The 22,916-nt window shown below is 36.5% G+C and overlaps 1 protein-coding gene across 13 annotated transcripts in view; it reads left to right on the top strand.

Annotated features, from left to right (window-relative positions):
• The window catches only part of EXOC6 (exocyst complex component 6), a 214,284-nt gene that overhangs the window by 26,482 nt on the left and 164,886 nt on the right, over positions 1-22,916 (top strand). For 6 of the 13 annotated variants that reach the window (XM_031652176.1, XM_031652175.1, XM_021943477.2 and 3 more), the window contains one exon: positions 21,705-21,876. In XM_031652176.1, the coding sequence (XP_031508036.1) occupies positions 21,705-21,876 (172 nt within the window). Of the gene's footprint in view, positions 1-783; positions 938-16,793; positions 17,498-18,759; positions 18,852-21,704; positions 21,877-22,916 lie in introns of those variants that run through there. The other 7 variants (XM_031652172.1, XM_031652173.1, XM_031652174.1 and 4 more) reach the window with 4 other exon arrangements.

Below are 22,916 nucleotides of genomic sequence, written 5' to 3'. Positions count from 1 at the left end.
ATGGTTCCGATCTGCTGACCTTCGTGATCCGGCCTCCGCCTCGGGCCTCCCAAAGTGCTGGGATTACAGGCTTGAGCCACCGCGCCCGGCCAGGCCTCGTAGTTTTATACACATACATGTCTTATTAATTAAGTTCATTATATCTTCTAAACTCTCATGTTCTTTTTTACCTGATCATTCTTGGATTGAGAAAGGTATGTTAAAGTCCCCTTTTATTAATTTGTTTCTCTTTCTTCTTGCATCTCCTATAGTTTCTGTTCGATGAGTTTGGTTTTGAATTTTAGGGTGTATAAATATTAATGTTATACCTTTATTTTGAAAAATAAAGATATTTATAGACTTTATAGTCTTTAGCATTGTAAATCATTAGTGCATTATAAATGCACAAATAATAAGTGCAAATTCAATTAATTTTCTGTTTTGTTTTCTATGATTGAGCAGTATTCTTTTTGTTTTGCTGTGAAGTTAGCCCTTCAGTGAATTTCTTCTTAACTGTAGATTAAGATTCCTGTAAAAGACTTGGGTTAAGCATATAGTTCATCTCTTAAGCTATTATGCAAAGTGCACATTAGATCTGCTCTAGTCAGTCTGATATTTTTGTTTAATTTTCTAAAGTTTTCTAGGAAAGCAGTCTATTTTTGCATTCATTAATCTACTTAATTGTTTAAACTTTTTGAATTAAAATTTATTTTCGCAATTCAATTTATCCTAGAGGACAAATACAATTAAATATAGTGAGTGTTTTCATTTCTCATTTTTTGCGTTTTACCAAATGCCCAAAAGTCAACAGGAAGAGATACCTCTTTGGTCAGGAATGTAAAAACAGGAAGGAGGAAGTCTATTGCAAATCTGTGTTGGCTGATTATGAATTCAGGTTTCACCATGGAGGATGTTCATTAATGATCATCAGTGTGCTGTGCTGTTATCCAGAATTACAGTGAGTATTAATGTCAGTAATACAGAATGTCAACACTAGTTATAGGAAGCAATGTTGACTAACACACGGCACTAGACTTTTTCCTGTGCATGGAAACAGGATACTATTTGTGAGAACAAGTCAAGTAAAATTCAACATCAGAAATACAGAGAAAATCGTTCTTCACTTTTTTGCTTTTGCTTGCTCTTGATGCTTTGAAGGGTCATATAATCCTTTAAGATATGAATGTGTCTTTTAAGAAACATATTAAGGTATATCAATTCTGTCATTAAAAATTCTTTGACAGAATGTCTTCAAATAAATTAGAGGAAGCATCTGGGCATTATTTTATAAAACATTTTATGAGCACATGTACCAAACTAGATGAAATATTTCATGGAAAAGCACATAGAACGTGAGTATTATGTAAACAAGAAATATTTTTCAGTATTCCGCGGTGAAAGGAATTGGATTCTGGGCCAGGCGCAGTGGCTCATGCCTGTAATACCAGCACTTTGGGAGGCTGAAGGTGGGCAGATCGCTTGAGGTCAAGAGTTTGAGACCAGCCTGGTCAACATGGTGAAACCCCATCTCTACTAAAATATTAAAAAATTAACCAGGTGTGTTGGTACATGCCTGTAATCCCAGCTACTTGGGAGGCTGAGGCAGGAGAATTGCTGGAACTGGGCGGGTGGAGGTTGCAGTGAGCTGGGATTGCACCATTGTACTTCAGCCTGGGCAACAGAGCGAGACCCTGTCACAAAAAAAAAAAAAAAAAAAAAAAAAAAAAAGAATTTTGGATTCTATGTATATACATTTTTTCCCCTCTTTAGTTGCTAGAAACTGTCAGTTATTCTGTAGCTACAGGATATAGCATTGGTTTGAATACCAAGCAACAATATTTTAGGATACTTACCTTAACTTCAGTTTTTTAGTTAGCAGTACAATATTGTTGATGTTTTGAAAAAACTAAAAGTGTGTAAAATTTATATGACATACCATCATCATCATCATCAGTCTGGTGACCTCTTTGACATGCTATTTTCCTCAGGAGTCTAGTAACGTAAACCATGTCTTGACCCTTACTTCTGGATTATTATGTGGTAGGGCTTCCCAGCATTCTTTATGTTATGACACAAACAGAAAATTAGATCGAGAGCTGAGATGATCAATATTGTGGTATTCTCATAACTTATTCATTTGGGAAGATATGCTCTAACGTACTAGTCAGATGAAGGTGTCTGTAAACCTTTTTTTTTTTTTTGAGAGGGAGTGCAGTGGCCAGATCTCAGCTCACTGCAAGCTCCGCCTCCCAGGTTTACGCCATTCTCCTGCCTCAGCCTCCCGAGTAGCTGGGACTACAGGCGCCCACCACCTCGCCCGGCTAGTTTTTTGTATTTTTTAGTAGAGACGGGATTTCACCGGGTTAGCCAGGATGGTCTCGATTTCCTGACCTCGTGATCCGCCCGTCTCGGCCTCCCAAAGTGCTGGGATTACAGGCTTGAGCCACTGTGCCGGGCCTGTAAACCTTTTTTATTTGTAAGAAATGTGTGTGTGTGTGTGTGCGCGCGCGCGCTCACCCACACATGCACACCCATGTGAGCGTCTTTGTCCAGGATTTAAAAAACATTTGTAGTTGTGGTTAATCAAACCAACTTGAGTTAGCTTAGAAAAAAAAGAAAAAAGAAATGGTGAAGGTAACTGGGGTATTTTATGAAAATTTTAGGGCAGCCAAACTTTTTGAAAGACTGGAACAGAGAAGTGGAAAACCATGTTTCTTTCTATTTCTCCTTGATAACTTTCTTTGTCTTCATCCTTCTGTGAAGTCTGACTTTCTCTGCTTCTCTCTGTGCTTGGTGGAGGATGACCACCTATAGCTTTTATATGTTACACACATACCTGACTATATGAATTCCAGTTAATTTAAAATTCCTGGGAGTATATCAGATTGTACACCCCTGTTACAGTGTACTTTGATTGAAAGACACTATGCTGCTTGTCCAACCTTGTCAATGGGTAGCAGCTCTCATAGAGAAGGTATGTATTATAGCAGTGTTTGTGCACTTTCCTAGGGAGAACTATAACTTTGATTGTAACTATAATCAGTTATTATATATAACTTTGATATGACTATAACTTTGATTATAGAAGAGTCATGCTATCCCCAGGCACAGCCTAAATAAAGATTAAGAATCACTGTATGGGAGTTACAGTGAAATTCCCAGTAACAACAGATATCTTTCATACCAGCTAAACTGTTTGAATTATACACAATGCCATGTTCTTTCCTGTCCGTCTTTACCCATGATTGAATACCCTCCTCCTCCTTTCTCTACCAATTCAAATACTACCTATTTTTGAATTCTCCTATTTCCTCCATGAAATGTTTGCGTCTTAGAATACTGCATTCTACGTGGATATGCACACACATATATTTTATATGTCTGGATTCTTATAGCATGAACTTTTAAAATGCTACACAGCGTTTTTTTTGTTGTTTGTAAATGTATGTCTTTGTATATGAATAAGTATATTTTGAATATAGGCCTAATTAGATTCCCCCTGAGACCTGTGATTTCATACATATCTCATGAGTTCCTACTGTGTTACATAACAGAATGCCATGAGTACAGTAGATTTAGTAAATCCTTTTGGACTGAATTAATGAAAAACAAAAACTTTCTTTATAGAAAAACTTAAAAAATATAGAAGAATAGAGAGCAGAAGAAAATCACTTTTATTCCCACTAAAGGATAATCATTGTTGACATTAATTTGAGTTTTTTCTATGTATAGTGGGCATGTAGTAAATATTGAATATTTGTTGAGCAAAGTTATGTTATTCAACATATTAAATGATGATTACTATTAAATAGTAGTGAAGTGAAGCAGTGGCTACATTGTATATAATTTTCATCCTGTTTTTTTCACCGAAATAAAAATACAATTTTTTTGATTATAAAAATACTAAATATTCATTTAAAAATTCAGAACAAATGTGTATGTATAAAAATCACTTAAAACTTATGGAGTAACCAAAAGTACGCCATATTTGATGTGTGTATTTCTGAGTTTGTCCTGTGAGTATATCTGTATTTGTGTGTTCATCTTTTTGAATTTAATATTGGCAATGCCTATTATAATGTTATAAGCGCTCTAAGGTAATTCTTTATGGTTGATTAATATTTTAAAGTTCATATATCTTAGCTTATTATTTCCTTATGTTGCACATTTAAGTGGTTCTCATTTTGTGTGAAATTTTATGAAAATAATATTAAATCTAAAATAATTTCTTAGTCAAGATCTTCATTCCTGGAGATAAAAGTAATCATGTAGGTAATTATAATAGCTAACATCTATTGAACATTTACTATGTGCCAATGTTTTAAACACTTAAATGCATTATTTAATCTTAACAAGAAGCAAATCAGGTACCATTGTTATACCCATTTGCAGCTGAGGAAATTGAGGTAGGGATAGATAGATTAGGTCATTTGCCCCCTGCACCCAGTAATTGGTAGAGCTAGATGTGGATGCAGGCCATTTGACTCCAGAGCCTACGCTCTTAATCACTGTGCTTTGCCTTTTAACCTGGAGTATCAGATGGTGAAAGCTGCAGTGTCAAACATTATTAAATTTTAACCTAAAAAAGAGAGAGGGTTTAAAGAATGTGACCAGAATTGCACACAGGAAGGGAGGATCCTGTATGAGCAACCTGTGCTAGGGCAGAGGAGGCTCAGATCTTGAGATGAACTTACAGTAAAGTGATGTAGGTTCCTTCTTCCTCTGCAGTTCCCGGACAGGCCTCCAGTAGCTTCAGTGAGACCAATCTCCTGTTCGTTTTCCTTAGGAGATAGGGGCTGCTTAGTGTAAGAAAAATCACTGACACTTTTATCCTATGCATACCGCTTTTCCTTTCTCAATGATGGAAAAAACAAAGCAATGCAATCTTTTCCTACCTTCCCTTTTCATTGATACCCTCATTCATTCATTCTGGAGGTAAAAAAGAACTTAAACCAAGTTTGCTTTTAGGGCTGTCTTACTAGAAGGGATGGTTCTTTTTAGTTTGATAGAGCAAGCCTAATAGAATCTGCATAATGATTTTTTGTTTTTTGTTTTTGTCATCCCTGAATGGGAAGGCAGGCAACCACCCTTTGTGGTTTGTAAGGGAGTGTATGTATTGATATTTTGGTATTGCCCACTTCATTGTGCAGGAGCTTAATTTGAAGAGAATTCTTTACTACAGGCATTGCCGTAATAATCAGAAAGGTACTGTGGAAATCAGCAATGAATGTATTACTGACATTGAACATAAATAATATCAGCAACTGAATGACGATTTTTGCAGTCATCTCCTTTTACCTTTTTTTTTTTTCCTGTAATATCCTTCAACATTCCTTATGAGTCTTAAGATTTGTATTGTATACCTAGCTCTGGCCTTTTAGAAGCCACATGGTGTTGAATAAATCCCTTAACTTCTTTGAGGCTCATTTTCTTCGTCTGTGACATACATGTAAAACCAGTTGTCCTTTATACTTCTCTAGGTTCTTGATATCAAATGCAGTGATGTATGCAAAATTGCTTTGTGGATTGCAAAGCACTAATATGGATGGAAAAAGATGATTTTTATTTTTTGTTTTGTTATTTATATTCTGCTTTTGAGTGGGAATTGCCCTTTTTCAACTTCTTGTTTTCTTTCCGATTCTTCTGCAGCGCTGAGAAATGACCAATAAAAGTGGACTGTGTGGTCAGGGACAGTGATGGGAGTTGGGATCAGCCTTATATCACTAACTATTTTTGTTTTCCTCCATACTACTTCTGGATATACTTATATGGCAAAATTCTTTTCCTTTGGAAAACATTTAGCAAATTAAATGTGTGTATATATATTACATATTTAGTTTTAAAAATGTATTTTGTCATTATGAAAAGGATATGTCTTTAGGTAAAAATAATACAAACCTTATGTTACATAGATAATGCAGATAGTTCCAGTTATCTGGTCTGTGGGCAAAAAGCAAGCACTTAAGGTCTTCAGCTCCAATATTTTGTTCCGTTTCCTATTGCTGGAATTTTCTATTCATTTCTTCTTGTTGGATAATTAAACTGGATGATGGTAGAGATGGTAAACCGGCATTTATTTATCCTTGCCCTGCTCAGCCTTGGGAGTGGGTGAATTCTAGCTGGTGGATTGACTGCTTTTATTTGTTTGCCATGTTATGGTTTAGGTTTTTCTGAGCATCTGCATCAGTAATTTGAAGTTGCTACAGTACTGATGGTGAGGTGACTGCTGATCTTGAGTCTCATCTACTTGTGATTTTCCTTATCCTCTTCATTGCAGTTCTTTCTAGGTTGTCTTTGGCAAGAAAGGTCCCTGTGGACATCTCTTTTTGGTAATGATGCCAAGCAGGCACATGAAGGTCCAAGACAGAGAAGAGGGCAAAAGAAGACAGCAGAAAAAGGGGCCTTAACCTTGATCCTAGGACTTTATAGGCTCCCCCTTTCCCATGATTCTTCCCTTAGGGTGGACTTTCCGCATGCCCAGTGCCCTCCTTACCCTTTGGAATTGAGCACACGCAGTGTGTTTAGGGAGTGATACGCATGCCCATCTGAGATTTCCTTTCCTGTTTTGGTGGAGTGCGCCCCTGGAAGATCATACTTCACCATTTTTGTCTCTTATCACACATGCATGCCTAGGAAGTGGCTTCTTCCTGGGGGTGCCAAATTATCATTTTTAGAGAGACAATGCGATAGTTGTCAAACTATCACCTGACATTTCTGGTGGGTGGCGGGGAGAGCCCTCTCCTGCCCTGCCCATGCCTATCTACTTGTAACAGTGACAAATGTGTTGTTTTTTTAAGCCAGGTTTTTCTCAATATACCTTAAAGGTTTTAAAATTGTTTTATACCTAGTCAAGTTAAGATTTTTAAGAACTTCATTTTTAATTTGTAATAAGAGCTTATTACTTTTTTTCGAAGAAATCAGCAAACTGACGCCACTTGTTAATAAAAGTCTTTAGAAATATATATGTATTTCAGGGGGCTCTTTGTTTCAAAGTTAGAATTAAATATATTTGCATCTGGCTTTCATTTTTAAAATTTTCTGCAATTTAGTAAAGTTCTTGCTTCCACCTCAGGATATACTTTACACAATGTTGTCTTTGCCAGGACTGCCAAAAATTATCTTTTTAAACATTAACTTTGCTTAATGTTTTCCCCCTATAAAATGCTAATGTTATTATATAGTTTAGAAGTAGGTTAAAAGGCTTATAGAGGCCAGTTGTGGTGGTTCACACCTGTAATCCCAGCACTTTGGAAGGCTGAGACTGGAGGATCCCTCGAGACTAGCCTGGGCAACATAGGGAGACCACGTCCCTGCGGAATTTTAAGAAAATTAGTTGGGCATGGTGGTGCACACCTGTGGTCAAAGCTACTGGAGAGGCTGAGGTGAGAGGATCACTTGGGCCTGAGGTCGAACCTGCAGTGGGCTGTGATCACACCACTGCACTCCAGCCTGGGCAACAGAGTAAGACTCTGTCTCTAAAAGAGAAAAAAAAACTCATAGGTCTGTTAGAAATTTTAGGTTATTTTTCATTCAGTAATTTCAGTATTATCCTCATATATGACATCTAACATGAATAAATCATAACAAATCATCTTTTGTAGATTTTCTAGTGCTGATGGAGAAGACAAGTAAAGTATGTTTTTGTTTGTATTTGATTGATATTTAATTCCTTGTGGATCTTATCCATCAGTACTGATTTCTCATCAGTTTTCATATATGTAACTTTTATATATTTATTGTAAATTCAAACACTGATTTTAAGATATTCTTTAGTAAAATTATTATATGTGTTCTTTCAATATTTGAATGCCTGTTGTATGTCAGGTAGTCTGTAATGTATAAAAGTTTATTCTGTGCTATATTGTTTATACTTACCCATAGGAGCCTAGAATTGCCAGATAGTTTTTGTGCTGTTTATAATTCTGTTCTATGTTTTTTTAAAAAAACAGTTATATTAAAGCAATAGGTAACAGGGTAAAACCACTTCAAAAAATGGGGAAATTTTATTTTTATTTTGATTTCATAATACTTAGTTGTTGATCAGGTTGAGTATGAGATTCACATCATATTTTGATGCAGTACTAAAGGAAAACACAGTCATCTCGGTTTTTGTGGGGATTTGTTTCCGGGAACCGGCATGAATACCAAAATCCATGGATGGTGTAGTCTCCTATATAAAATGGTATAATATTTACATATAACCTATGCATATCCTCCCATGTACTTTAAGTCATCTCTAGATTACATATAATACCTAATAACAATGTAAATGTTGTGTAAATAGTGGTTTACTGTATTGGATAGAGAATAATGGCAAGAACAAAAGTTTGTACGTGTTTAGTATAGACGCAACCACCCATTTTTTTTCCTCGAATATTTTCCATCTGTGGCTGGTTGAATCCAGAGATACGGAACCCCCAGATACAGAGGGCTGACTGTACTTGGATTTCTAGAGGTTACTTTTTGGTAAAGGGTGCCCTCTAGTGAGCCTGTTTTTTTATTAAGATTTGTAGTTTATATCCTCACAGCACTTGTGAATTGGATGTAGAAATAGAAGACACCTTCAGTTCTCAAGGACTTTAGAAGATAAAATATACACTAAGTAGGGGGAGAGTAAGTTTGATGTGTTGTACATATTAATAAAAGATAATGTAATATAGACCTTATGTAAAAAAAAAAAAACTGGGAAAATTCCTGGTAATGGGAAAGTTATCCAGTATAGCTATTTATGAAATTAGCATTAAGGAACTGTCTTGAGCTGAAATTTGAAGGGAGTTTAAAATTAGTATTGAAGCATGTAGAGGGGGAAGGGCATCCAGGGGGTAGAAAATAAGTTTAGGACAGCATCAAAAAGCATTAGTGCCAAAAGGGAAAAAAATGGAGAAAAAAGGAATTATCTTGGGAAAGATTTTAAATTTAATACTATTTTAAATATTTTATGCAAGTTTCCAAGTAATTTGTATTCTACATGAAAACTTTTTCTTTCTTTTTTTTTTTTTTTAGGAATTCAGGAAAGACTTGGCTGGGCAGTTGTAGGTTGGGGTCTCTTATGTGGTTGTAGTCAAATGGATATTGGTTGCTGTCAGCTACCTGCTGGGACTGAAGTAATCTGAAGGCTCAACTGTACTAGACAGCCAAGATGGCTCACTCACATTGCTGGCAGTTGCTGTGGCTGTCATTTGGGAGTGGCTACATGTGGCCTCTCCAGCTTGTCATTTTTAGGATAGTCAGATTTCTTACATAGTGGATGGCTTTCTCCAGATTAAGTGTCTAAAGGAGGCAGGTAGATATTGCATGGCCTTTTCTAGTCTTTGAAGTCACATAGTGTCACTTCTGTCATATTCCATTGGTGAAAGTAGTCACAAGCCTGCCCAGATTAAAGGAAGGGAGTGTAGACCCTTCCTCTTATTATAAGATGTGCAAAGAATTTTGGACCTATGTCATAATACTACTTCATTTACTTTCTTGCCTCTCTGAAGAATAGGTTCAGTGTAGGTAAATTTTAATGATTTAAGGAATAATTGTGCTCTGTATTAAAGTTGCCTGTGTATATGCCTGTTTTCTGCACTTCATTTTCAGTTTCTATTGCTTATGCACTTACACAGTACTTAATATTGGTAGAAGGAATCTTTTCTTGACCTACCTATTATTTCCTTGGAGCGATTGTATTTCTTATTTGCTTCTGGATTGCAGAGTATCAGCAATATAGTTTGACTGTGTCCCCACTCAAATCTCTTCTTAAATTGTAGTTCCCATAATCCCCACTTGTCATGAGAGGGACCAAGTAGAGATATTGAATCATGGGGGTGGTTTCTCCCATCCTGTTCTCCTGATAGTAAGTTCTTATGAAATCTGATGGTTTTATAAAGGGCTTCCCCCTTTGCTTGGCTCTCATTCTTCTTCTCCAGGCTGCCATGTGAAGAAGAACATGTTGGCTTTTTCTTCTGCTATGATTGTAAGTTTCCTGAGGCCTCCACAGACATGTGAAACTGTGAGTCCATTAAATCTCTTTTTCTTTATCAATTCCCCAGTCTCGAGTATGTCTTTATTAGCAGCATGAGGACAGACTAACACAATCAGGGAATGTTATGGGAAGGTTGTTATTCATGTTTGCTGTATTTGATAAAATGGTTGAAAAAATGTTAGGAGTACTGGATATGATACTTTTATATAGATTTTTTTCTTAGTATTTCATATTGTTGACTACTGTAGTAGAAATATTTTTATTCCAAAATTGAGTGGCTACTTTGAGCAGATCTTTTGTGCATTTAAGATAGGGAGGTGGTGGCCAGGCGCAGTGGCTTATGCCTGTAATCCCAGTACTGTGGGAGGCCAAAGCGAGTGGATCATCTGAGGTCAGGAGTTCAAGACCACCCTGGTCAACATGGTGAAACCCCGTCTCTACTAAAAATTCAAAAATTAGCCAGGCATTATGGCAGGTGCCTGTAAGCCCAACTATTTGGGAGGCTGAAGCAGGAGAATCACTTGAAACTGGGACGCAGAGGTTGCAGTGAGCCAAGATCGCGCCACTGCACTCCAGCCTGGGCAACATGAGTGAGGCTCTGTCTCAAAAAAAAAAAAAAAAAAAAAGAGATAGGGAAATGGTGTCTTTACTATTTGTTGTTTAAAAGAAAATAATTCCACATCATGTGGCTTTATGAAAAAAGACCCCATCTCTCTAATGATAATTTATTTACTATCTTTAAATAATATTTTAGCCCTTTGTTTCTCACATGGTTGTTACTGAAATTTTGTGTTCTTAAGTATATTTGGAGGCTACTGAAGAGAGTTGCAGTGTTTCAAGTCTCACTTCTGAGTCTAACTTCAGGGTTTCAAGTGGATTATAAATTGATATTGCAGAGGCTGCTCCACTGAAAGATTAGATCAGATTCTCAATTTATATCACAAAGAATACAAAGATTTACTGGAAACTGTCTCAGTGTAGCTTCTGCTACTTTTCAGGATCCATACAGGAGGCACAGAAAACTGCTGATAACTTTATCTGGGCAATGTAGGGCAATGTTCTCCATCTCAGAAAGCTTACTATTTGCTATATAACTGCCCTTTCATACTTGGGGCCTAGGTATGTCCTATTCTGAAAGAACTGTAACAATTCATGTGCTTCTGTTTAAAGTAATGTTTCCAAATCTTGGCTTTAAATCCATTGTGAACTAATTTGTTGCAGGAGAATTTGGTGAGTTTACCACATTTACTGATACATCTAAATTCTATATTTTGAAATCATTTTGATATTGACAGCAAGTGATGTGTATTGGATAGGATGATTTTAATAGCTTTTGGTAATTTCTATTCTGTTTTTTTTGTGTGTGTGTTTGCTTTTAAAACTGTCTTTATAGCAGCATTTTAAAGAATGTTTAGTTTGTCAAAAGCTGGTAATTATCACATGGTTAGTTGTCCTATATAAATATATTTAATATTCAGAAAAATATAGTTTATAGTTAGTAACCAAAATTTCAGTATTAGTCAATAAGATTAGTACCTAGAATCTGAAAAGAATTCAGTTTAAATGTGAAATTGCTAAAGAAGTATCATATGTACTCTTACTAATATGAAATACCAAAGTTTAATTACTAATTATGAGAAATATAAAATTAAGATTGATATGCTAGAAATTAAGCTTGATATGCCATTTGAAGAACTGGTGAAATAATAGTAAAACTGCCTATAATGGAAGAATGAAGAATGCTCAGAAGAATGTGAAAGCAATTTTTTATTGATAGAAATACAAACTTAAGGCTAATGTATCATTTGAAAAACTGGCAGAAAATAGATTAGTGTTTGAAAAGGTATAAAATGACATTAAAAAGCATCCAAAGGAAGTCAGAAGTAACTGATAGTATTTTGTCAGGGGTAAAAGAGTTAAGTTTTGTTTTCTTTTTGTTTTGTTCTTTTCTTTTCTTTTCTTTTTTGAGATGGAGTCTTGCTCTGTTGCCCAGGCTGGAGTGCAGTGGTGGTGCGATCTTGGCTCACTGCAGCCTCTGCCTCCTGGGTTTAAGCGATTCTCTTGCCTCAGCCTCCTGAGTAGCTGGGACTACAGGTGCGTGCCACCACGACTGGCTAATTGTTTTGTATTTTTGGTGGAAACAGGGTTTCACCATGTTGGCCAGGCTGGTCTCAAACTCCTGACCTCAAGTGATTCACCTGCCTTGGCCTCCCAAAGTGCTGGGATTACAGGCTTGAGCCACTGTGCCTGGCCTAAAGTTTTGTTTTCTGATAAAGGTTTGTAGAAAGCTTTGACACCAAAAGGTGTCAGTTGACACAGTGTCAATGCCCAGGGATGCCTGAACAACATTTCTTCTTCTCGTTTTCCGGTATTTGTAAGGCCATTTTCTTGCTAGTCTTTGTTTTTTCTTAAAAGCAGTTGATCGACATTAGTAAAATACATGAGAAAGTCAGCCAGTGACTAGCGTTTTAATGGCAATTGCTCTAGGTACTTTCTCACATTACACTCTATGCAGATGTAGCCCCTGACCATGCTCTTTTGTGGTTATGCGACCAGTATATCTATTCTGTTAATGAACAAAGTATTCTGGGACAGAGAAAAGCCATTTTTATTCTGTCTATAAAAGAAACTATACTGCTCTAGTAAATATAAGTAATTTCGGGACATTTGAATTAGATACTTTGAGATTATATCAGATTTTCCTCAAAGTGTAGACATTATTTTAGTAAAAAACAGTAAATACATTTTATTTTCTTCACAGTTGTAATGGATTTATTCTTTTCAATGACGATTGCAGTGAATTAAAAAGATACCCAAAATAGTGTAAGGATATTATGTGATTTTTAACAAAAAAAGTATATAATATGTTGCCAGTGATGAGGTTTTTTTTTCACAGTAGTACATCATGAATGTTTGTTTTCATCAGAAAGGGAACTTTTCCTTAAAAAAAAATACTGTGGAATATGATTACTAAGTCATTTATTTACAGAATATAGCATCTTTCCAAAAAAATTTAAAGTGACAGTAGTTTCTCAGTTAAGACATTTGATTTGATGATAAAAGCATTAATTTCCAGTGAACCAATTTTAACATTTTAGTATCTTATCTTTCTTTTTCTGTTTATTTTACTACCACTAGGTGGAGCCCTAAACACACAATTCAAGAAAGTATCTCTGCAAGATACTTCGTTTAAATTCCCTAAAGCCAATTTATGATCAGTTACAGTGAATTAACTCATGTTTAAACTTTGAAAACTTTTCGTTTTCAAGAGTTGATATAATGAAGATAGAAAATGTGTTTGGTACTTAAAATTTTTTTAGCTATACTTTTGAGACACATACAGTATTTTTATACATTCCTAGTTGCTAAAATTAAAATATGTAAGTAAAATCTTTAGTGTGTCATAAGCCATCTTTGTTCTCTGTTCACATGAAGGTTAAAGTCATCTCTTTTTTTTTTTTTTTGAGATGGACTCTTTCTCTGTCGCCCAGGCAGGAGTGCAGTGGCGCAATCTTGGCTCATTGCAACCTCTGCTTCTTCCCAGGTTCAAATGATTCTCCTGCCTCAGCTTCCCAAGTAGCTGGGATACAGGTGTGCACCACCACATCTGGCTAATTTTTGTATTTTTAGTAGAGACAGGGTTTCACCATATTGGCCAGGCTGGTCTGGAACTCCTGACCTTGTGCTCCACCCACCTCGGCCTCCCAAAGTGCCGGGATTACAGGGGTGAGCCACCGTGCTCGGCATCTCTTCTTTTAAAAATGATTTTGCATCTGTACTTCTGTCTTGAGTTGCATTACATTTTGCCAGAAGTAGACATTTTATTGTGTTAAGCTTTTGGAAGGGATGACTGAGCTAACCCCCACCCACTCTCTTTTTTACTTTTAAACAAATTTTATATTACTCATTTATTTATTTTACCTTTGCCCTGAATTCTCTTACATTGATGTGTCTTATCTATATATAGAGCACTAAGGTATACTCTTAGTGTATGTGGGAGAATGGAACATTTACTAATTTTCTAATGTTCGCTCTTGCTGGTTCTAGCATATAAATATGTGTGTGTTTGTCTGTTTATAGGAACTTGATTAGACTTACCAATAGAAATTATAAAATTTTGGGAGACAGTTTGAAAGACAAAAATCATTTTCGTTAAAATTATTTATTGATTCAAAATTTAGAATGGCAATAAATCTAGCACTTTCATATATGAATTAGGTAGCTATAACTATAAACCAACCTAGGCTGAAAGAGTTGATACTGCTAAACAGTATTTCCTTTCTGTTCCTACAAATCAGAATTTCAAAGAATAGTGATTATCATTTAAAGAAAAATGGCTTTTTCAGTCTCTTCAACTGAGGTCAAGTACAGGGCCCTTGGTTTTCTCTACTTCTTTTTGCTCCTCCTTATTTTGTTGCATTTGTAATTTAAAACTGCCTATTAGCTATGCCTCAGTTATCATCTGCCTTTTCTGTCCATTGGTTGATTTCACCTGATGGGTGCAACAGTGCACATCAGGGATTCCCTATTGAGTCATTCTCAATTGTTGATCTTCAAAGGTGATCTGGTTGGTTGCTATGCTGGTAACTTCCGTCTGCATTCCATGCCACTTATCACCATTTCTGACTGGAGAGTCTATGTAACATAATAGTTCAGAGCACTGACTTTGGAGTCAGGTACACCTGGGGTTAAGTCTTGACTCTGTTACTATATGACTTCACACTCAATGCCTTAATCTTCCCAAACTACATTTGTAAATTGTGATGCTAACAGAATCCATGTAAAGCTGCAATGATTACCATAATTAAGCCAGAAGTATGTCTGGAATAGCAAATGGTTATCTAGGGTCAGGAGAGAGTTGGGACAGCCTGAGACTTAGTAATTGGTAGATCAAGACCTACTCTTCTCATTCACAGTACTAATTATTTAATTTTTTTATTGGAACTTATGGTTCTGTTTTTAACAGTGAATACTTAATGAGATAATGCATGTAAAGCACTTAATACATAATAAGTACTTGGTTGGTTGTTATTATTTTTGTCATTACCATCATTAAGCCAGAAGCAGCAGACATGACTCCTGTCTGGCCAGTTAAGTCACTGTGGGGAATTGCTGACCTGAAGAGCACATCTTCTCTTCATTTTCTTCTCCCTCCACCATCTTTCTAAATTATCAGGCTGTCCCTACTCTCTCCTGGCCCTTGGTAACCATCTAGGGTTAACCCTAGATGATTATCAAGAGAAAAGGTTCATAATTTATGCTATGCATACTGTGTGTCAAGAAATTCTTGGGATAAGAGTAGCTTTTGTTTTTTTCCTCATTCCAGTGTTGATACGTATCCACCTTTTCTCCTTTCTTGCTTCTCTCCATTCAGTCACCTATTTATTATTGGCCTTATTAGCAAATTTCTAGACTATTTTAAATATTACTTTTTATCAACTTAAGTAGAGGATTAAGTCAACTACATATAGTGACTAATTTCATTTTTTTTTTAGAGACGGAGTTTTGTTCTTATTGCCCGAGCTGGAGTGCAGTGGTGTGATCTAGGCTCGCTGCAACCTCTGCCTCCCGGGTTCAAGCAGTTCTCTCCTGCCTCAGCCTCCCGAGTAGCTAGAATTACAGGCGCCTGCCACCACACACAGATAATTTTGGCATTTTTGGTAGAGACAGGGTTTCACCATGTTGGCTAGGCTGGTCTCAAACTCCTGACTTCAGGTAATCTCCCCGCCTCAGCCTCCCAAAGTGCTGCGATTACAGGCGTGAGCCACCACACCCAGCCGATTAATTCCATTTTGAGTGCTTGCTTGCTGGCTTTTAGATTTGTTCTGCATTTATTAAAATGACATAGATCTAGGAACTTTCTAGGCTTTTTCTAGGGCCAGCATTCTATCATTTGATGAATTTTTGATTCTGGCACTTGCCTGATCCTTCAGTACATTCTTTAAATGCAATTTATTCCTGTGGTTTGGAACTTTTACTCACCTCGATGACTTTATTTCTGTGTACTCTGCTCATTGATATGGATTGTGGGTGACAAGTGGTGGTATGAGCTATGAGTACAGCTTGGTGCATGTCTGGAATAGCAAATGGTTATCTAGGGTCAGGAGAGAGTTGGGACAGCCTGAGACTTCATAACAGATCAAGACCTACTCTTCTCATTCACAGTACTAATTCCTTAATAATATTTTTTATTTCTTTCATTGGAACTTACGGTTCTATTTTTTAACAGCAGAAGGCATGGAATGTTTTCGTCTCTCAGGCTTTGGTTTTCTATTAATGGAGGGTGGGTATTGCATATATTCCAATATTGTTTTTCTCCATTATAACATCAACAGAAAAAGAGGAGTTCACCTCTGATGCTATAATAGATGCACTGGCAGTATCCTGAATTACTATAAAACAGGAGGAGTTTTGTTTTTAAAACTTTGAAGAATATATTGGAAAAACATACCAAAGGATTTACTTTGAGAACTTTCTAAACTGAAATAGACTTCTGAGAAAGAACTATTGTTCTCTTCTCCCTGTTTATTTATATGTTGTTACTCTTTTTTTAAAGGGATAACAGTATTTCTTTTATACCCACAAAGGTAGTCAGATCCTTCCTTGAAGGGACTCTGTATTCGGGTAGTCCTGAAATATCTCTTGCTAGATTTTTGCTCCAATGTGATAATTGTAATAGAAACAATTCTTTTGGTATATTATGTTTATTATTTGGTATTTTAAGAGCCAGATAAATGTCCAACTTTTAATAAAATGTTAAAAAACATAGAAATGTGTCTGTATATTAAATAAATAAAATACTTCTCATAATTATGAAATAAAAATTTATTTATAAAACAGCAAGATCAGTTCGATAAACTTCTTGCACAAGAATTTTCCTTAAAAATAATGTTATTTAGTTAGTAGTTCTTGTTATACATGTTAATTGTGGGAAAAGTACGAAGTTACTTCCCAGCTAGGCTATGTTGAGCAAATCATTTTTCATTTTTCATTTATCATTTATCATTTCTATACCTGTTTATTCATTTGTGAAAAAGAGGCAGTGATATTTTCTCTGATGTGTATAAGAAATAAATGAAACACTAAATGTAAAAAATGCAGAAGGACATATAAAAATGTTAGGTGTTAGTGGTAGTTAGATCTCTTGGTGTGATAATTGAGTGTTGGTCATATTTATTTGATGTTTGTCTCTAGTACTCAATTGTTCAGCCACTGGTTCACTTGTTTAACAAGGATTTGGTTGTCTCTTATGTGCATACTATACTAGTCGTTAGTATATGTTGAGCACTTACCATGTGTCAGTTATTGTTTAAGAATTTTTCATGTTTACTAATTTAATCCTCCTAACACTCTAATGTAGATATTATTTTTTTAAAGACTTCTTTTCTTTAGAGCAGCTTGAGGTTTCCAGCAAGATTGGGAGGAAGTACAGAGATTTCCCATATATTCCCTATCGTACTCATCCAAAGCCTCCTCAGTGTCAATATCCCTCATCACATTAGTAGATTTTTAAAAAAATGATGAACCTACATTGACACATCATTATCATTCAAGGTATAGTCTAGATTCGTTTCCTTGCATGTGGATGTCTGGTTGTTTTAGCACTATTTGTTGAAGACTATCTTTTCTCTATTGTATTACCTTTGCTCCTTTGTCAAAATTCAGTTGACTGTGTTTATGTGGGTCTATTTCTGGGCTGTCTGTTCTGTTCCATTGAGCTGTTTGTCTATTGTTTCGCCAATACCATGCAATCTTGATGACTGTAACTTTATAGGAAATCTTGGGTCGTGTTGTCAGTATTCCAATTCTTTTCTTTTCTTTTCTTTTCTTTTCTTTTCTTTTCTTTTCTTTCTCTTTCTCTTTCTCTTTCTCTTTCTCTTTCTCTGAGTAGGGCTTTCTCTGTCACCCAGGTTGGAGTGCGATGGCACAATCATGGCTTATTGCAGTCTCAAACTCCTGGGCTCAAGCAATTTTCCCATCTCAGCCTCCTGAGTAGCTGGGACTACAGGCGTATGCCACCATGCATGGCTGAATTTTGTTCTTTTTCAATATTGTGTTGGCTATTTTGAATCTTTTGCCTTTCTATATAAACCCACGGATCAGTTTATCGATGTCTGCAAAATAACTTGCTGGGATTTTGATTGAGATTGCCTTGAATCTATAGATCAAATTGGGAAGAACTGATATCTTAATGATACTGTCTTCTTCTTCATAAACATGGAATAGTTCTTCATTTATTTAGTTCTTTGATTTTTTTTTTAAATCAAAGGTTTGTAGTTTTCCTCCTATAGATGTTATGTATTTTTTAGATTTATATCTAAGTATTTCATTTTGGAGGATGCTAATGTAAATGGTATTATGTGTTTAACTTCAAATTCCACTTGTTCTTTGCTCTGTGTGCTATTTTTATCCCTATTTTATGGTTGTGAAAACTGATACTTAGAGGATTCAGGTGGCTTACCTGAAGTTAAACTGCTAGTAAGTGCCTTTTCTAATTCCATCCATTCATCTATTAGTTCATCCATTTATTAATGAATTATTTGTTGAGCTTCTGTTATATGATAGACACTATTCTAGGGCTCGGGATACAACAGGGAACAAAACAAAAACTCTGTGTTCTCATGCAGCTTACATTTCAGTAGGGGAAGACAGATAATACTTAAAAGGGTGAAACAAAGAATATATTCTATAGTGGAAATAAGATATAGTGATAAACTCCTTTATTTTAGAAGATTAAAAAATAAAGCAGGGAAGGGGATAGTGTGTGTGCGTGTGTATATCTGTCTGTCTGACTGTCTATCTGTGTCTCTATCTAGTTTCTCTAGGTAGCGTAGATGGGAATATGCCTGTGTATTAAGGAAGCCACGAGGAGGCCAATGTTGCTGCCGTGAAATAAGTAAAATGGAAAGTAAGTAACAGGAAGTAAGATCAGTGAGGTAAAAGAGGCAAAATTATGTAGGGTCTTACGGGCTGTTGTAAGAGAAATTGGATTTTGAGCAGAAGAGAGACATGGGATCTGCCTTAGGTTTTAATGGGATAATTCCCATTACCTGTCTTCTGGCCACTATGTTGAGAACAGACTGAAAGGGAACAAGGATAGAATCAGGGAGACCAGTTAGGAAGCAGTTGACAGTAATCTAGGCAAGATGTGTTGTTGGCTTAGTCCAGGGTGATACCAATGGGGAGGTAGTTTGGTGGAGAAAGAGAATAATCAGGGATGAGTCCAAGGTTTTTTGTCTAAGCAACTAGAAAAGTGGGGTTTACTGAGATGAGGAACACTATGGGAAGGGCAGGTTTTGTGGAAGGAGATCAGGAGGAATTCATTTTCGGACATACTTGAGATGCTTATCAGACATCTAATTGGAAAGATATATGAGTTTGAGGAGAGGTCAGGGCAGAGATAAAAATTTGGCAGGTGTCAGTGTGCTTATGGAATTTAAAGCTACAAGTCAAGATGACATGGAGAGAGATAGAAAAGAGAATATGTCCAAGATCAGAGCCTAGTTCTAACTCAGCTCTTACAGAACCTAAATTCTTTTTTAAAAATTAAAAAAAAAATAGAACTTATATTTGACCTACATTAGAATGTAGGCATAGATGCTAAGAGCCTAAATTCTTTTTTTTTTCTTTTTTAGATGGAGTCTCACTCTGTAACCCAGGCTGGAGTGCGGTGGCATGATCTCTGCTCGCTGCAACCTCTGCCTCTCGGGTTCAAGTGATCCTCCAGCCTCAGCCTCCCGAGTAGCTGAGATTACTGGCACCTGCCACCGCACCAGTTAATTTTTGTATTTTTAGTAGAGACAGTGTTTCACCATGTTGGCCAGGCTGGTCTCAAAAACTCCTGACCTCAAGTGATCTGCCCGCATCGGCTTCCAAAATGCTGGGATTACAGGTGTGAGCCGCTGGCTGCCAAGAGCCTAAATTCTTTTTTTTTTTTTTTTTTTTTGAGCTGGAGTCTCGCTCTGTCGCCCAGGCTGGAGTGCAGTGGCCGGATCTCAGCTCACTGCAAGCTTCGCTTCCGGGTTCACGCCATTCTCCTGCCTCAGCCTCCCGAGTAGCCGGGACTACAGGCGCCCGCCACCTCAGCTGGCTAGTTTTTTGTATTTTTTAGTAGAGACGGGGTTTCACCGTGTTAGCCAGGATGGTCTCGATCTCCGGACCTCGTGATCCACCCATCTCGGCCTCCCAAAGTGCTGGGATTACAGGCTTGAGCCACCGCGCCCGGCTAAATTCTTAATAATTGCTGTCCTGTATTAGAGAGTGTACTCATTAAAAACCTAAGACAGAGGCTGCCCCTCAAGAAGTTTATGGTGTATTTGGGGAAACAAAATATAAACACAAAACTTGTAAATTATAATACGAAGTAATATATGATTACATGTCAGAATAACTGTAAGGGGTTGTAAGTTTACCTGTCCTGCAGAAGAAAAGATTACTTGGCATGGGAATTATTGGCAAAGGCCTGCTGGGAGAAATGGGACTTGAAATGAACCTCAGACAATGGGCAACAGATGTGGGGGTGAGGTTTGGAAAGTTCCCAAGACCACTGTCGGGTTCAAAAATTTGCTAGAGGGACTCACAAAATTCAGCAAAGTTGTTATACTCATAGTTACTGTTTGTTACAGAAAAACAACAACAACAAAAACTTTCAAAAAACTACACAGATTAAAATCAACAACAGAAAAGGCACATAGGACAGGGACTAGGAGAGTTCCACGAGTGAGCTTTCAGTTGTCCTTTCTCAGTGGAATTGTGGGGACAACACTTACTGCTCCTAGCAGTGATGTGTGGTAACATGCATGGAATATCGTCAATCAGGGAAGCTCATCCAAGCTTTGTTATCCAGGATTTTTACTGGGGTTTGGTCATATAGCCATGACTGACTACCCATGTAGACTTGGCTGTCTGCCCACATTGCTGACCTCCTTCCCCTCCACAGCTAAAACCGTGTGGCCTCAGGCCTCACCACCAGTCACACTGTTAGCATCTGCTATTTGGCAGTCGGAGGCTTCCAGGTAAACGAAGAAGACACTTAGGCAGGGCATGCCAAAGGCTTTCCTCCCAGGAATCAGTGGCAAGGGTAGTCCTTTACTGCATGGTGAATAGAGGGGTGCACTCTCTGTGGAGACAGCATGAGCTGAGAGACAATAGGAATGAATATGCCATGTTTAGAAAACATTGTGGTGACTGCAATATGGGCTCGCACCTGAGAATGTGAACCCTGGAGTCGGACTGTCAGGAGTCATATCCCAGCTATTGCTTGCTGGTTGTGGAATTTATGGCAGTTCAGTAATCTGTAAGTCTTCTGTAAAGCAAGGGTAATGACAATACCTACTTTATAGCCTTGTTGTGGGGATTAAAGAGTTAACATATAAAGCATTTAGAACATGAGCATTTACTTTACATAGTAAATGCTGTAAAAATCATGAGTTTGTTCATTCATTCTTTAATCATTCATTCACTCAGTGATTCTTTTTTTTTAATGTTAGTGTGTTAAAAACTTGTATTAGATCCACATTTCCTGAGCCTCATACCTTTATTTTCAGACACCTCATGTTATATCTGGAGCTTGTGTGGCTCTTTTAATATTATCATGTTCAAGAAGAAATAAAATACTTTCACGCAAATGATTTCTACTAAAGATAATATTATCATCAGTTTATTTGTTCAGGGATTTAATTTTAAGATATCAGCTCTTGCAAAGATCAGGCTTACTAAAGAATACATTTTGGTTAATTTTAGCTTTCTTATATACATTCAGGTCTGTGTATGATGACCAACCAAATGCACACAAGAAGTTTATGGAAAAGTTAGATGCTTGTATCCGTAATCATGACAAGGAAATTGAAAAGATGTGTAATTTTCATCATCAGGGTTTTGTAGATGCTATTACAGAACTCCTTAAAGTAAGGACTGATGCAGAAAAACTGAAGGTAAGAAATATGTTAAAATTGTTTACCTTTGTTCTCATTAAATTACTCAAGTCTTATAGTACATATGTACAAGTCATTATTAAGTATGTTACTTTCAAGAAGTGAATTTGTGTATGTATTTGGGAATGCTCTGTATGCTCTATTAACACAGTTGTCATGCTAATGACAGGAGTAATCTCTTTTTCTGAAGCAAGTAATGCACTGACTTAACAGAATTTCTTTCCATGCAGGGAAGTGAACTCAAAACATGCATACAATGAAAGGCCCTATTTGCAGTTTTTGAATTTCTAAAATGACAATTAGTACAATATTTATAAAATGTTACCCTCTAAAGTTCCTTTAAAAACTTACCATAAATAGTTGTTTATCATAATGCTGATTGCCTCAGCATTATTTAATAAGTTAAAACTTTTTGAAAAGTTTAACAGCAGTGTGTATTTTCTTAAAGAAAGTTGGTCTACACTTTCTGCCATACAGCTAAAGCATTATTTATTAAAAGAGACCTGGATTTGTTCAGTCAGGATAAAAAATATTTAATTATAAGAATTGTCCTATTTATCTTTCTTTACGTTTACAGCACTAAGCAGACAAAATGACCCTGGTTCACCAAAGGTTATGATTAGAAAACCATTGTATAAAGGATATTCAGATAACAAGAGACTAACTACAGCATCAATGAGGTCACTGAGCATCTTTGTTCAGAAATTAATGAGATTTTTAATAAACCAGAATGTGCTTCCTTACTATGATGACCTAATGAGTCACTTAATATGTGGGAAAATTTGAGGTTGAGCTTTGCCTGCACCTGCAGCATTAAAATGTTGCTGTGGATTGAAATTTCTGTGTTTGATGTTAATCAACCACCCAGTGTTTGCATTCAGCAAAGTATGAATGTTTAATTACCATAAAATGCAATCACCATTTCCTACAGACAATGAATGGCACATAGACCTCATTGAAGTTATCAAAAGGGGACCAGTGGTCAATTGGGTCAGTGATTTGAATTGTTTGACAGACTTAGAGAAGCAAGTAAAGTTCAA

Source organism: Papio anubis, chromosome 11, assembly GCF_008728515.1.
Source record: "Papio anubis isolate 15944 chromosome 11, Panubis1.0, whole genome shotgun sequence".
In the NCBI taxonomy this organism is placed as follows: Eukaryota; Metazoa; Chordata; class Mammalia; order Primates; family Cercopithecidae; genus Papio; species Papio anubis.
Note: the sequence above shows the minus strand (reverse complement) of the source record. Positions and strands in the feature narration are given on the sequence as shown.